At 41.6% G+C, this 16,609-nt stretch overlaps 1 protein-coding gene across 2 annotated transcripts in view; it reads left to right on the forward strand.

The window, feature by feature from the left end:
• ULK4 (unc-51 like kinase 4) overlaps positions 1–16,609 on the forward strand; it is a 777,293-nt gene that overhangs the window by 203,756 nt on the left and 556,928 nt on the right. For both annotated transcript variants that reach the window (XM_088463894.1, XM_088463889.1), the window contains exon 19: positions 6,730–6,813. In XM_088463894.1, the coding sequence (XP_088320020.1) occupies positions 6,730–6,813 (84 nt within the window). The remainder of the gene's footprint in view (positions 1–6,729; positions 6,814–16,609) is intronic.

Here is a 16,609-nt window from a genome sequence, read left to right on the forward strand (position 1 = left end):
GAAATATGGATGACTGTTTATTTTCTGGATCTGCCAAACATGTCTATTTAAAAAATTGTCACACAGAATGTTTATTACATTTTCAAGCCTATATTTAATACAAATGTGTCCAAATACACATATCCTCAAATTGCGTAAAATAGCCTCGTTTGGCGCGCCATGGACTTTGTGATTTAGCCACGCCATGTGACTTAATTTGCTATACTAATTTTAAGTACATATGTGTCCTTACACATCTTTGCTGCAGTCGTGCCAAAAAAACCCTCTTTGAGCGTCAGTTTCTGTGAGTCTCTGCTAGCGCTGGGCATCTTTTTTGCATCACTTTTTGCTGAAAATTTGTCTAAGTCGCAGTGCGATGCACCTAGGACCCACCAGCATACTGTGTTGATTAATTTGATATGTAACACTTGTATATCTGTGTGCGACTAAGGGCCTGATTCAGAGTTGGGAATAGAGTGAGATATCTCTCTCAACTGATCATCTTGGTGAAACCATGCTGCACTGCAGGTGGGGCAGATTTAAAATGTGCAGAGAGATTTAGATTTGGGAGGAGTGTTTCCAAACTGACATCTAAATTGTAGAGTAATAATAAAGCTGTGCAGTATTTGTGGGCTACATGCAAAATCAGCCAGTATTTACCCTGCATGCAATAAAATGTATGTATTTACACCCCTTGCATTTCAATATGGTTTGTCCAGGTTCACAGTTGAGAGAGATATCTCACTCTATTCCCAACTCTGAATCAGGCCCTAAAGGTGCCCACACACATACCGACTTGCTCCCAATCAGCCGATGTACACGATTTCCCCTGAACTCTCCCCAGGCAGTCGTGATCACGATTTGGAGTTAAAAATGTCCAATCTGACTAAAGATCTATCTTGCAACCAGTGCATTGTATCCCAGATTGGCTAATCTGCCCTACAGCACGGCATATCTGAAGATGCGAGGTACGACGAGCGGAGACGCGCATCGGCATCGTGATCAAGTGTAGAAACTCACGATTTTACCATTTTTTACATGATCTGTCTTCACGATTCGTCAAAATCGGCCAAATTGGATGAAAAGTTGGTATATGTGTGTGGGCACCTTAAGTCTTTGAATCTGTATATGAAGTGCTGCAATGTACTGGCCGCAGCTTTTTTAATTCCAAGTACCGTTGTTCTTCATATACAGACGCAGGTGCACACAGATATACAAGTGTCATATATCAAATTAATCAGCACAGTCTGCTGGCACTTGCTTGTCGCATCACATTGCGACTTAGACGCATTTTTGTTAGAAAAAAAAATGGCGGCGGTAGCAGGGTGGCGACTCACACACGCCAGGCAAGACGCACTGTGTGGCGTATTGAGCCTAGATCTATGAAGACACATTTGTACTTGTATTAGCGACTTAGGGCCTGATTCAGCAGCATACGCAATTGCGATTGCAGCTGCGAATTCGTGCTAAAGGCAGCTGCGAAAATATGCTAATGCTTGCCAAAGCACAGCCGGCATAGGGACGCCCACTGTTGCTTTCTCATATATGTCCAACCACGCTTTTCTGCATATACATCAGTACCATTGACGCACATCGGCCCGTCACGCATCATTTACAGCAAGTCTGACCAGCCACAGAAACTGCAAGTCTCTTCGCACGCTGCGAGTACTCAAGCTGTGTATGCCATCGCAGTGGCTAATTTATGCACACCCATGAAACGGCTTTCAAATGACAGGCATGCCTGCATTTTTCTGACCACTCCCCGTCACCACCTCCAAACATTGACAGCCTGTCACTCACTTCGCAGTCGATTCCTTTGTGCGTCCGTAATCGCAATGTGATTACTGCACACGCAGAGTGCAGCTTGCACACATGCGCAATAGCAAACAATCACTCTATAGCGTCCGTTATCGCTATTGCGTATGCTGTTGAATCTAACCCCTAGTGTACTATTAGTGAATTAAGATGCAAAATTCAAGTAAAAGTAAAACAGGCAAAAGAAAGAGGTACTACAATATAGGACCTCTTTGTTTTGCCTTTTTAACCAGATTATGTTCTTTTTCCTGAATTTCCTGACTACAAATTGTGGTTCCTTCCCCTGACTGCGTACACTGCCTGGTTGCTCCAGTCACTACCAGTGTCGGCAGCATCCAGTGTCTCCACCATTTTCCCCCGAGAGTCCTCACCATGACCCCTGATTAGGTTTCAAGAACACTGAAGAGTGTATAGCCTAGTCCCACATGCAGGCTTAGAAGCCTGTCTATACTGTTGGGCTTTCTGAACAGGGAGCTGACCATGGAAGATTTGCTGTGGCAGCCTAGTGATGGCATCTCCCAAGGGCCCCAGCACAAAACCTATGGTTGCATTCTCCTGACAACTTATAGTAATTCTGGAGGACCAGAACTCTGCTGTACTAGCAACAGTATGCCCCAGTGCCTTCCATGAATAATTTAATGAGCAAGAAAAAATCGGCGGCACTTGGGGACTGTAAAAAAGTATTTGTGTACCCAACACACCAACGTTTCGGGGCCACAGGCCCCTTTATCAAGGTAAGAAGCAGGTAAAAGAAAAAGAGCTTACCTTTTACCCGGAGAAGCCCGCCAGGAGTGGGAAGCTGGACGCCGCCCGGGACCCCACGTAACGCTGCCGGAGTCCCGCACTGAAGACTTCATCGCGACTAGCATCACAGGTAACCTAGGTGACCAGGACGCTAGCGGTACGACGCGGCTGGTCATCCTGCTTGGAAGAGAAGTGAAAAAAGTGAATTTGAGAAAAACAATGAAAGAACCATAATGTGCATAGAGAAGTATAATATACTGACATGCTTGGAACCAAAAACAAATAATGCATGGAAATACACGATCCCTCTAACCGAACACTATGTCATAGAAAACGGTTACACAGGTTAATGAGACAATCACTGATGATAGTGATAAAAACTATATAAGTAACCAATTAAGGATAATGGTTAGTGGCACAAAAGTTGAAAACACACTAAGTCGAATAATCCATCTTAGTTGAACACATTCCAAATGATTCTCTCGTTGAGACTGGCCAGACTGATGGTTTGTAATTTATACATCCATCTGGCTTCCACTTGAAGTAGGTGAAGTGCCCGGTCGCCCCCCCTAATAGTTTTCGGTACATGGTCGATTGCCATGTGTCGGAGATCACCAAGGGCATGTTTTTTCTCTGAAAAATGTCTAGCCACCAGCTGGTCCGACGACATACCGGCAATAGCTGCCTTAATGGCGGAACAATGAAGGGCCATTTGCTCCCGCATCGTCCTGGTGGTTTTTCCAATATAGTAGAGGCCGCAAGGGCACAGTATCAAGTAGATGATATAAGAAGATGTACACTTCAGCACATGCTTAATCTGGTACGACCGTTCTGAATGAGGATGAGAAAAAGTGTGGCCCGTGATCATGTATTGATACATAGTGCATCTCAGACACTTGTAACAACCTGGTTTTTCAGAGAGAAACCCCCCTTCAGGCGTTTGCCTACCTAAGCCAAAATTGGTGATATCATTGTGCACGACCATGTCCTTGATTTTACGGCCCCTGCTAAAACAAACCAGAGGTCTCTTGCCTTTGAGGGACGAAAGGTCTTTATCTGTAGTGATAATGGGCCACAGTGCCCGGGTGGCGCGGTGAATAACTGCGCTGGACGTGCTATACTGGCTTTTCCACGGGATTGTTGCCTCAATGTCCCTCTCTTTTGGAACAAACAGAGAACTTCTTGAAGAGTTCAGTACCTCTTGTTTCTGTTTAGATAACAAGGCTGGATCATACCCCCTACATAGGAATTGACAGTCAGATCTAAACTCGCTTCAACCTCGGTTGGTTCACTAGTGATCCTGGCCACCCTCACCATCTGCGATTTTTGAAGGCCCTTTTTGAGGGCTGGAGGATGGTGGCTACTGGCTTGTAATAGGGTGTTTTTATCTGTAGGTTTAGAATACACGTTGATGTAGATTCGGCTCTTAGCAATCGTCACTTGAACATCCAAATAATTCAGGGATTGGGAGCTGTATTGATGAGTAATCCTAATTGGTGAGTCCCTTGAATTAATATTCAGCATCAGGGCCAATAGTTCCTTTTCCCCTCCTGACCATAGCATGAAGAGATCATCTATGTACCTGGCGAATAATAAAATATGTTTGGATACTGCATTGTCGCCATAAAACATCAGTCGTTCTTCCCTGAACATGAAAATGTTCGCATACGAGGGGGCGACGTTACTCCCCATGACGCAACCAGTTAGTTGTAAAAAGTAGCGCCCGTCAAAAAGGAAATAATTCCTTGTGAGAGTCAATTCAAGTAGCCTCAAAAATAAAGCATGGTTGATGTTGGGGACTTCTTCAACATGCAAAAACACTTTCATGGCCTCTAGTCCATCATGATGAGGGATGGAAGTGTAGAGATTGCATATATCCATGACACAAATTAAGGTATCCTCAGGGACTGGGCCCACTCCGCCCAGTAGTTTGAGAAAACTGGACGTGTCCTTTATATACGTAGGTTGTTTCAATATTAGAGGTTGAATGATGCTGTCTAAAAATTGAGAGACAGGCTGATATAATGAGTCTCTGGCCGATATTATCGGGCGCCCCGGAGGTTTCTCAATCTGCTTATGAATTTTCGCCACTGTAAACAGTATAGGGGTAGCAGGATGTTCTGTGATTAGCAACTTTACCAATTGATCAGACAGCAAACCTGCACTGTTGGCCCCCCGGAGAACTTCATCTAATTCTTTCTTGAAGTCTAAAGTGGGGTCACTATCGAGAGGTTGATAAGTGTCAACAACGGCTAACTGCTGGTTGATTTCCTCCCTGTACTCAGACAGATCCTGAACAACAATCCCGCCCCCCTTATCGGCGGGGCGGATGATAATGTCCCGGTAGTTCCCAAGATCTCTCAGAGCATCCCGCTCCGCTCTAGAGAGGTTGTAATGCTTGACATTGGAAGCCGCAGTGTATCTAGAAACGGCATCATCCAGCAAACGGGTAAATGTTCTAATGGAGGAATTGGAGGACTGAGGATCAAAAGTAGATCTAGATCTGATCCTTATAAAACCAGCATGTGGATCAGTTTAAATAATAGCTGGCTTTGTGCCATAATGTTCCTGAAGACGCAATTTACGGGAGAAACGGTGTACAGCACCTTTCCAAGACAGTTCATCATGGTGGCTGGTTTGGATGAATGTAAGACCCTTGTTCAGTACCTGAGTCTCTAAAACCGTCAATTGACGAGACGAGAGGTTAAAGGCTAAGGGCCTGATTCAGAGTCGAACGCTCTGACCAGAGCGCTCTCTCTGAATCAGGGCCCTCCTCCATGAAAATGGAGCGTCCTCCTGGACGCTCGCATAGCTGTGGGTGACCACCCACAGCTTATGCGAGCGTCCATGATGATGGTCGCGATGGTCAAGTCCCATCGAGACCATCGGGCTTGCGACGGAGACCCTGCGGTAGGGTTTCGCTGCCGCAAGCCCTGGAGTGATTTTGGCTCTATCAGAGCCAAAATTACTCCCACTGACATCACTAGTGATGTCAGTGGGGCCGGCTTCGGACGGTAGGCGTTCCCATGGGAATGCCTCCGTCTGGCAGCCACGCCCCCGGCACGCCCACCAAAGGGGGCGTGTTGTCAATCAACATCGACAGCACGCCCCCTTTGGTGCGAGACCCGGAGCGATGGAGAGCCCGTCGCTATCCGGGTCTCGCGCATGCGCACGACGGAGCTCCCTCCGTCGTGCGCATGCGCAGTGGGGCAACATCAACCCGCTTGCGAGCGTCCTGCACTCGTGAGCGGGTCTGAATGACCCCCTAAGTATTCTTTTTGGTGGTTAGACCGCCAGAGCCTCTTGTACTGACCTCCCCTACGGGTGGGCGCCCCTTGTTGTTTTACGCCTTTTGACTAGCCGGGCTTCTCCTGGTATAAGGTAAGCTCTTTTTCATTTGTTTTACCTGCTTCTTACCTTGATAAAGGGGCGTGTGGGCCCGAAACGGTGTGTTGGGTACACATTAAATATTTTTTTACAGTCCCCAAGTGCCATCAATTTTTCTTGCTTATATATCTATCTATATATATATGTATATATATATATATATATATATATATATATATATATATATATATATATATATATATAATATATATCTATATCTATATATATATATATATATATATATATATAAAATATATCTTACCTATTTAAAGTTCCAAACTCCTTGTCTCAACCATCTGTATTCCCTGGTTTTGCAGTGTGCCCCAATTGAATGACAAAGAAAACCTGATGATGAAATTTTGACCATCATTTTAAGTGAGCTCCTATTTCACAGCCTGTGTATTGTATTTCCATCTGCTTTATTTATTGGTACAGTATGTGTATTGAATGCAGTATCATGTTGTGACAGCATATTGACATGGCTGTTCAAATGCAGCAATCTGCACTGGTAATTTCAACATCAGAACATAATTAATATAAGCAGGGAACAAAAAACGAGAAAAAAAATTGCATTTCTTATTCTTCTTGAGAATAGTAAATATTTGATTTTAGCAACACATCATAAACTTTAGACACATTTTATTTATTGTATATACTGATAAATTACAAAAAAGATAAATGTTGATTTGCAATGGTTTACATTATATTGTAGGCAATTTTTTTTTGCTGTTTAATACTTTTAATACATTGGTTTGCTGTAGCGTGAGACTTTACTGAATTATCTCTTCTCCTATTTTCTTACAGGAGGAAAAAAAAGATGAGCCCAGAGACATCTGGACCATTCCCCTGGCTGCTTACACTGTACTAATGAGGTGCCTTCGGGAAGGGGTAAGGCTTCTTTAATGTACTTCCTAGAAATCCTCCAGTATAATAACCCCTCAGACATTATGTGAGAACTGTAGCCTGCAGCTGTGCAGTATCTTGTCAAGCAGGTATTGCTCCAGAATTTAAATAGCACTAAGCAGGCAATGGACCATTGCATGGATAAAAAATGTATTTTTCCCCACAGCTTAAAATTAACATGTTGTTAATTAACGTAAAAACCAAGACGTAGGAACTAAATGTTCTTCTGAGACAGAATAATACTGTTAAACTGCTAATTGTGATTGGAAAAGAACAAGCCACAGCCATGTAGAACTTCATCGATTTCAGAAGCCGCAATATAAAATCACGTGTTGTGCATGCGTGTGGCTTATGACAAATGGCTCCTGTGAGGCTTTACAAAGTGCAGAACCATCAGGCCAATGCAGCAGCTCGTTTTCTTTTAATTACTCACTTCTGACATGTTGCTGTAAAGACTTTCTTAAAATTAAATTTGCTTAAAGCTGAAATGTGCATCCCCTCGGCCCAGCCTCAATTAGCGACAATAACGTGTAATCACCATATAAATAGGTTGCTGTAGTCACTTTAGAAAAGCCCACTTGACATTATTTCTGCTCTCGGCAAAGCCCAAGGCGAAAAGCATTCCTCCCTTGGCTAGAAAAATCTTGATAAACATTGTTCTTTTGACATGATTATAGCTTGCAGATAAATGTGAGAACATTGCTCAGGCTCAACACCAGGAACGAATAACGTTACAACCTCATGCAACCTCCTGGAAAACATTTAGCAATTTTTGGACTCCTTCCAACAAACTGTAATGAACATGTAGTTAGCTGTCATTGTGTGACACGTAGGCTACGAGATGTATGTAATAAATGCTCTTGTTATTTCGTAACAATTCTAACCAATTTTGTGTTGATTCACAACAGATTTTGACATTTAAGAAGGTGTAGACTCACCAGAGTTTATCCGCAGACAATTTTCATTGTAATTATTGCCGCTCCCAAATAATTATCATATGTTTAGTTGCAGCAAGCACATAGAGAATTTCTACTAGTAACTTCAGAAATTAATGATTATCACCTTCACCTCAAATAAATACAGTTGTTATATTATAGCTGACATAACTGCTTTCATGTAGAGCTTGTACTGTATGTTCTAATGTACTTGTGTTTTTGTCTCAACCTCTGCAATAATGTAAAGTGGTTAAGTCCTACTCAGAGAAAGGTGCTACAGATGTGTCCACATACATCTTACTTCCATGCGTGTTAAACAGCCCTTCTAGTCACGCCATGCTGTGGCATGACTTGGTAGCGCTGAGCGTCTTTTCGTGCAACTTTTTACCTTGATATATGTCTTATTCGCAAAGTGATGCGGATAGGACACAAAAGTAGCTTCTGCTGATTAAAATGATATGTGGAATGTCTATATTCTGTGTGCAACTGCGGGTGCATCTGCTTATGAAATGCTACGTTACAGTGTCACAGCCGCTGACAAGCAGCTTCTGCTGATTAAAATGATATGTGGCATGCCTATAATCTGTGTGCAACTGCTGGTGTTAGTGTCACAGCCGCTGAGACTGTAACGGAGCATTTCCCATGCAGATACACCCGCAGTTGCTCATATTATAGGCATACCACATATTTTAATCAGCAGAAGCTGCTTGTCAATGACTATTGTCTAACGGAGTGTGTGTGTGTCACAATTACACAATCTGATCATTTCAATAAGGTTCATTACAATCATGTTAGCTGGAAGTATAATGACTGCAATTGTAGTGTGCAGATGTCTGATGTAACTCACTGCTTTGTGTATGACACGCTGACATTAAAGTGACCAGCAGGAAAGTGTCCCTTGAGATTAAATTTGACGGTTGGCAACTATGGTAACTCTGAAGTATACAGTGACATCTGTATTCTAAACTGGGTACACACTTTACGATATGTGTACCCAGCATTACGACTGCCGATTCACCTCATCTGCCACCGACAGGCCAACATATCAGGCGGCCAGTACACAATAGGCAATCCGATTCCTGACCACCCGATATGTCGGCCCCTGCTACATCCCGTTGCATGAGGTCGTCAGTCACATCATCAGGTTGAGCTGCATGTAGGGACGACCTGACGATGCGGCTGACGACCCCACGGGAGCGCGCAACAGCCGACATAGCGGGTACACTCTACATGATGTGGACATTATTTTGTTCCGATCCATCGGAATTGGGCATATCTTCCGAGAAATCGTATTGTGTGTACCAGGCTTCAGTTCAGATGAGAAGCTGAAGAAGACCTTGTGATGCTATGGTTGCTGAATTTAACCATGCATAAAAAGAGCAGAGGTTGGTTTAATAGGCCTTTAATTCTCAGTTTCTTTTCTGTATATATGAACATGGTAGTTTCTTGTGCGTCCTATTCTCATTGCTTTTCGAATAAGACGCATTTGAAGGTAAAAAGTAGCACAAAAAGACGCTGTGCACTACAAAGTTGCATGGTGTTCACGCTTTATGTTTAACGCGACTTGTAAAGATGTATGTGGACACACTTATCTACTCTCCTGAAACGGCTGGGAGGCTCCCGAAAATCGATAAACATTCCTGGCCGGCCAGAAAAGTGGGCAAGGCTCCTGGAGCCACCCTCAACCCTGCTCGACCACTTCCCGAGTACAGTGGGCGGTACAAGCCACCTTTTACTATTGTCTAACGGCGTGTGTGTGTGTAACAATTACGCAATCTGATCACCGCACCGCCCATTTTTGCAGCTCCACGCCCCCTGCAGTACCGACCTGGCTGTCCCCCTCCTATAGGGGGCAGCCCAAAGGTCGGCTAGTATTTGCTATATAAATAATTATTATTATGTTTTCTTTATAAAGAAGTAGGATGATCAGTATGTAATCTTATATCTATTGGTGACATGTATTGGGGTCTAAATGTTCACATCTTGATTACTGTGTATGTAGTAAATTACATCCAATATCTACTTTTAATGCATATTGCCAAAAAAGTGATTTGTATTATACAATGTAGTTATTTAAATAAGACTTTGGACTGTTTATTATTTATTTTGTCATATTCATACACAATTATTACTAATATATTATAAAATGCTGCAATACATACAAAATAAAGGAAATTATTTGTTGGGGTTCCATGAACCATTGAAAGGTATTTTCATGATCTATATATCTGAAAGCATCATGAATACTAGCGGCAGGGGGTCGCTTAGTTTCCTCCATTTTTGAAGCTTGATTTAAACTTACTATGTTTTCTGCTATGTTTTGCTCCTCCTCGTTCCCTAATGCTGGTGGGCCAACATATCGGGTGGCCGGTACACAATAGACAATCCGGTACCTGATATGTCGGCCACTGATGCATCCCTTTGCATGGGGTTGTCAGTCGCATCATCAGGTTGACCTGCATGTAGGGACGACATGACGATGAGGCTGACGACCCCACGGGAGCGCGCAACAGCCGACATAGCGGGTACACTCTACATGATGTGGACGATATGTCATTCCGATCGGGCATATCGTCCGAGAAATCGTATTGTGTGTACCAGGCTTCAGTTCAGGTGAGAAGCTGAAGAAGGCCATGCGATGCTGTGGTTGCTCAATTAAACCATGCATAAAAAGAGCAGAGAGTGGTTTAATAGGCCTTTTAATTTTCAGTTTCTTTTTTATATATATATGAACATGGTAGTTTTATGTAGCATTATTAAGAGAAGGAGTTGTTTCCCATCATCCCTCCTGTCAAACATGCCCTTAATACATAGTAATTTGAGAGGTATTCAGTCAATTGCCTATTATTTTGCTTGCTGTAACTGTACCAAGACGAGATCGCTAGTTACTGTTATGGCAATCTATACCTTGGATTTCCAAGCAGCGAAAGATCTAAAGAATAGTTGTGTATAGTAGCAATCTGTTAAACAGTATTCACGCTCTCAGTGTGTCAAATCACTGCTGACAATCTGCCCAAGTATTATTCCTGGTGGGGAATTTAACAAAACACTCTAGGCAAAATCAAATACAAACAAAGTTCATGCTTTTAATTCTTATCTAAAAAGTACTGATCTTAGCAAACAGAATTCTATTTTAAATATTAAATATTAAACTATCCAGTATAGAATCCCGCACTATCTGTGGTCATTTATTCCTTCTCATAACCTTCTTACCCTGCCATAATGAAGACATCATTTGGTTATTAGTTTTATATGCTTCTTGAAATTAAAACAGGCAATACATATATTAAATTCATTATTCTTTAAATAATTAGATTATATTTCATCAGCAAATGCTAAATGACCCGGTACAGAGAGATGTATTGTAAAAAACAGATTATGGCCACTTAATGTAGATCAAATAATTACTGAATATGATTTTTAGGTAGGGCATCAACTGGTCTAAATATTTCTAAAAGAAAACATAAGTCTTTTACCAAGTTTATAATTTTAGATACATATTTAACATATAAGTAAATGAATTAAAGCATTTTAAGAATGTTGATCTCCAATTATGAATATAAAACAAGATTCATGAACATATATAGGTAGATAAGTAGTTATTTTACATATTCGTAAACCTAATTCTTCCCTCTTCAAGACACACACCTGAGTTTCAAATGCCTGATAAAATAATGAAAAATATCTTGAACAGACCTGGTGTGTGTAAATGGAGAATAGTCACCATGAATTACGCTGGTTTACAATTGTTTTTTTATCTTTTTGTCACAAGAGTGAAAATGGGTGAATCCAATAGTATTTTCTGTGCTGAACTGAAACATAGTTTTAGAATGTCTCCATCACGTAAGGATTTCGAATGACAACCAATTAATGTTTACAATATAACATTTATTTACAGTACATATATATTAAATGGTTAACTCACTTAAAATGTAAAGTATAAGATTTTCTGCTGTATTTTGCATCAGGAGCATCCCTTTTAAGAGTCCAACAATATTCACCAAGAATACCTGGACTCTACTTGCCCTAATACCACTTTTCCATTATGGAAATATCCTAGTGGAACTGTTTGCTATGTTTCTTTGCTGACAACTCTAAAATTTGCTGGGAAGAAATACAGCGAATACAAGAAATGGATTTTCAAAGACATAATACATCCCATGGTCTTGTGAAATTTTAAAAGACTGTCCACTATTTCTTCTTCGTTATCTGCCTTATGTTTCTGGCAAATACTTTTGAAAGACTCCCATACAGCTTTTTCAGCCTCATTTAACTGACCATCAAAGCTCTCTTTTTTTATCAATTCTCTTATTTGAGGTTCTGCAAAGATCCCCTTTTTGATCTTTGCATCACTGATCCTCTGGAATTTTTGGTTTAAGTATGTAGATCCAAGTCCACTTCAGTCCATTACTTTAATAAAGTTCTTCATAAGACTAAGCTTTATATGGAGTAGAGGCAGATATACTTTTTCCGTGACAGCAAGTGGTGTACTGACAACATTCTTCTTTCCTGGGTTTAGTGATGTTCGCTTTGGCCACCGCTGGTGAGTATAATGGGGGAGATGTATTAAGCGACGAAGCGGCATCAGCACACGTTATGTGCACTGATACCACTTCTCCCTGATGTATGATCGGGGGGGTTTAGCGGTAAATTACAGGGGTGCTATGTGCCCCTGTCATTATTGGTGCTGCTATCTACAAGATGGCAGCACCGATAGCCTGGGCAATGTATGAACGGTCAGTTCACCTGACCGTTCCGCCCGCTGCAGCTGTCACTATTGACAGCTACAGCCTGGCGATGCCATCCCCACAGCAGGGACAGAGCTGTCCCTGCTGCAGTGGCTGCCGGCTCCAGAGCTGCATGCGGGATCTTGCGATACTTGCGGGATCTCACGGTACTCAGTGGAGCCGGCTGGGACTGAGACACAGCGCATCAGCACTAGGCTGATGCGCTGTGTACTCAGGCAGGGATGGCCGAAGGGGGGAGTTATCACTTCCCTCTCCGGCCGATGAGATGTTCATACATCTCATCGTTAGTACTTCCTGCTTCGCCTCGGTAAAGAGGTGAAGCTGGAAGCGTTATATACATCACCCCCTATGTGTTCTCCAGTATCTGCTGTCCCACTCACAAAGATAACAACAGTACTTTGTGAAACCAAGTTATAGTCCAAGCAAAAGAGAAATGAATTTGAACCACCACAGGCATTCCATTTGTATTCTTCATACTTGATTTTATCCAGAAGGAGTTTCATACTCTCATATGTTTCTTTCATATCAGCAGCATGAGCTAGTGGTACTGATGGAAACTTATTTCCATTGTGAAGAAGTACAGCTTTCAAGCTAACTTTAGAAGAATTGATAAATAAGCACCTTTGTACTGGTGACTATATATAGTGATTCCATAATAATTAACATCTTTGCAAAAAAACAAGTCCATCTTTAAGGGAAATAATTCCTTAAAGTCACTATGCCTATATCAGAACACATACTTTTATTTCTTTGTGGAGGAGATTCCAGCTTTTCATTCTGGAGCCTAAAAGTTCTGCTTGACTGTTAGATAGGTGGAAATCTCGGACAAGGTCATTGAGATCTCCTTGGGTAAGTAAATATGGTTCAGAAATTGAAGAGGAAGTTTCAAAGGATGGATCAAGCCTTATGTGATCATAACGATTCTCTACACATGATCTATTTCTTGCTCATCATCACTAAGTATGACATTTTCTGGAGGCTTTGGCACAGTTAATTCTTCATGACGCACAGGCCTTATGGCAGATGGTAAATTAGGTCACAGTGTGCTTTGATTTTGAACTGATACCTGAAATGTTCGCAAGACAAGAGTGACAATCTGTGCAGTGATCTTTTGGTTCCCGCCATATCATTGAAACAGAAAAATCCATATGCAGAGAACCCTTTGTTTGGAGCAGTGAAAAGATTCGCCAAAAAACTGACTATACTGAAAATGACTGGCCACTCATACTTGCAGTAACGTTAAGCTGCCTTCTAGGTCCGTAACAAATATCTAGACACAGATGACAGGATAAAAAGGGGATTTCCCCTACATCACACTGTAGCAAAATCAACAAAAAATACTTAAATCCTACATGATAATAGAGATTGAGGTATTGGTTACATACATTTGCAAATATATGTATAAGCACCAGGCCAATCGTCAAGGCTCCTCTATACTGGTGTCCCTAATATTAAGGGGTTCACGTCCGAGAAGCAAGGTACCCCAAATAAAATTCCAGCCAAGGACCATCCCCAGGGCATCACACGAAAAAGGGAAAAAAGGTGATAGTGAAGTGTAAAGGATAGATGTGTAAGGATAAATCAATGTGTTAATGAAATGTGAGAGAATTAAAACATAAATAATAAACAAACAATTAGAAAAGTGCTAAAAATATTCTATGTGAATTAAGTGGTGATGCCCTGCAAAAGGTCCAGCCAGAACAACTCCGGGGGCCCCACTCCCAAACGCTCACCCCAAAATAATTATTGCTACATAATAGTAGCACCCACTCTGGGTCATATTATTACAAATTGGTGTACTGCATGATAACAGCACATGTATAAGCTGAGAGCTAACTCACCTTGGAGGTACCCCAGAAACCTCCACATGGCACTATAAGGACCAGCACCTCCTCCTAATGCTGGCTCCCTTCATGCCTCTCAAGACTGCAAACAAAAAATATGGAGGTTGCTCATATCAGCTTAATGACATAGAACAGGTGGTTGTAAAGAGCGGGGTTTACACTGAACACAGAAAAAAGGGATTTGCCCTTCAGCACACTGCAGCAAAATCAACGAAAATACTTAAATTCTACATGATAATAGAGATTCAGAGATATTAGTTACATACATTTGCAAATATATGAATAAGCGCCAGGCCAGTCGTCAAGGCTCCTCTATACTGGCGTCCGTAACATTAAGGGGTTCATGTCCGAGAAGCAAGGTACCCCAAAAAAATTCAAGCCAAGGACCCTTTGGATCAGTGAAAAGATTCGCCAAAAAACTGACTATACTGAAAATGACAGGCCACTCATACTTGCAGTAACGTTAAGCTGCCTTCTAGGTCTGTAACAAATATCTAGACACAGATGACAGGATAATTAACTAGCTGAAGCTGTTCACCTTTCCACACTGCTCCAGCTTTTGGCTCCACCTCCTTCTGCCCTTCTCTTCATTACTTTTTCCCCTTTGGCTCCTCTTGCCTGACCCACGCTGTCAGGGTCCCTTCTCCACCGTAGTGATTGGTACAATACAGATTAGATGCACAATGACTGCGATGGTCATTGTTATACTGAGCGGGCACTAGCGCTGGTACCCCCGTATTAGAGGGCAGAGCTTTGATGACAGGACCACTGAGTATCTCCCTGAGTGGCCGAGCAGACTCTGCTAATAGAACACAAAGAAGCCACCGCTTCCCTACTGGTGCCCCTCTCTCTGTCACTTGTGGCTCAGAGAAATACAAAGCACTAGCACTGATTAACCATGTACCCCACCACTATCCAGTTTCCACCTGAAACATAGACAGGTAAATGTGTTCAAACATACTAAACACAATCAAGAGATAAAAAGTATATAGAATGAATTTGATAATATTGCCCTCTTAAGCATCAATCCAAAAAATGCTTGGGGGTATATTTACCAAAGTGCGGGTTTACAGAATCTACTTATCATTTAGCACCCTCTAGAAGATAATAGCTAGAATCTGATTGGTTGCTATGTGCAACATCTCCACTTCTACAAACCCGCACTTTACTAAATATACTCCTTGGAGTTGGATAGATTTGGTAGCAGTTAATTTGAGGAGCTTCTTGGAGTCCAATCATTATCCAGGTTTTGAATCTTGAGGTTTGAATGTAAACTGATGTAAATGTTCAATGTAAATGGGACTTTTCTAATTAGCACATTGCTGCCCACTTTAAGAATAATCATCATGACTGCTTCCAGTCATAAAAGAAAATTGGAAGCAGAAGATCTGACTGTTGCTTTTGAAAATGTTTTTTACATATCAGGTAGTTGTTGAATGCAATTTGTCTTCCAATGGAAATGAATGTAAGTATGTGTAAGTAAATAAAGAGCTTCTGGAACTGGAATACAAAATAAAAATTGCCATTGAGGTGGATTACACTACCAGAATTTCAGATGGAAATCACAAATCCCTCTATCCTCTTTCTAAAGGATCCTTTTCCTGCTCAGATGTGTCCAGAAAAAGATAAACACTGTTGCTGTTATAATAACAGTGACTACTCTCAGCTCAACTGTTCCTCATCTGTACAGTCTTTGGGTAACCTACCTCTTCCAATTCACCTGTTCACTCTTCCAGCTATCGTGCATGTTATCTGGAAGCAGCTAATAGGTCTCAGAGACATTTATATAAGGATCTAGAGAAAATTCTGTTCTAAAAATAATCAACATTACCCTTCTTTCTTATGAATGTCTTTATCCTTGAAGTGTCCTGATTGGATGTGAATGTTGCATCAGGTACCTGTCTCCAAGTGATGAGTGCCCACATTATGTATCCAATTGGTTCCTGTATCTCAGTGTTTGTCCTAAAGTCTGAAATTAGCACCGGTGATTGTGGTGGTTGTATCCTCCATTTTTGACCAGTTAGTTATCTGCAGAATTTCATTATCTTGTTACACTTAGGGGTATATTTACTAAAGTAAGAGATTTTAGAGGTGGAGATATTGTCCATAGCAACCAATCAGGCTCTAGTTATTATCTTCTAGAAGGTGCTCGTTAAATGTTGAGTAGATTCTGATTGGTTGCTATGGGCAACATCTCCATTTCTGAAAACTCTCAATTTAGTAAATATACCCCTGAGTGACTGCAAATGGACAG

The sequence above is a fragment of the Taudactylus pleione genome, unplaced genomic scaffold (genome assembly GCF_031769625.1).
Source record: "Taudactylus pleione unplaced genomic scaffold, aTauple2 ptg000053l, whole genome shotgun sequence".
NCBI lineage: Eukaryota > Metazoa > Chordata > Amphibia > Anura > Myobatrachidae > Taudactylus > Taudactylus pleione.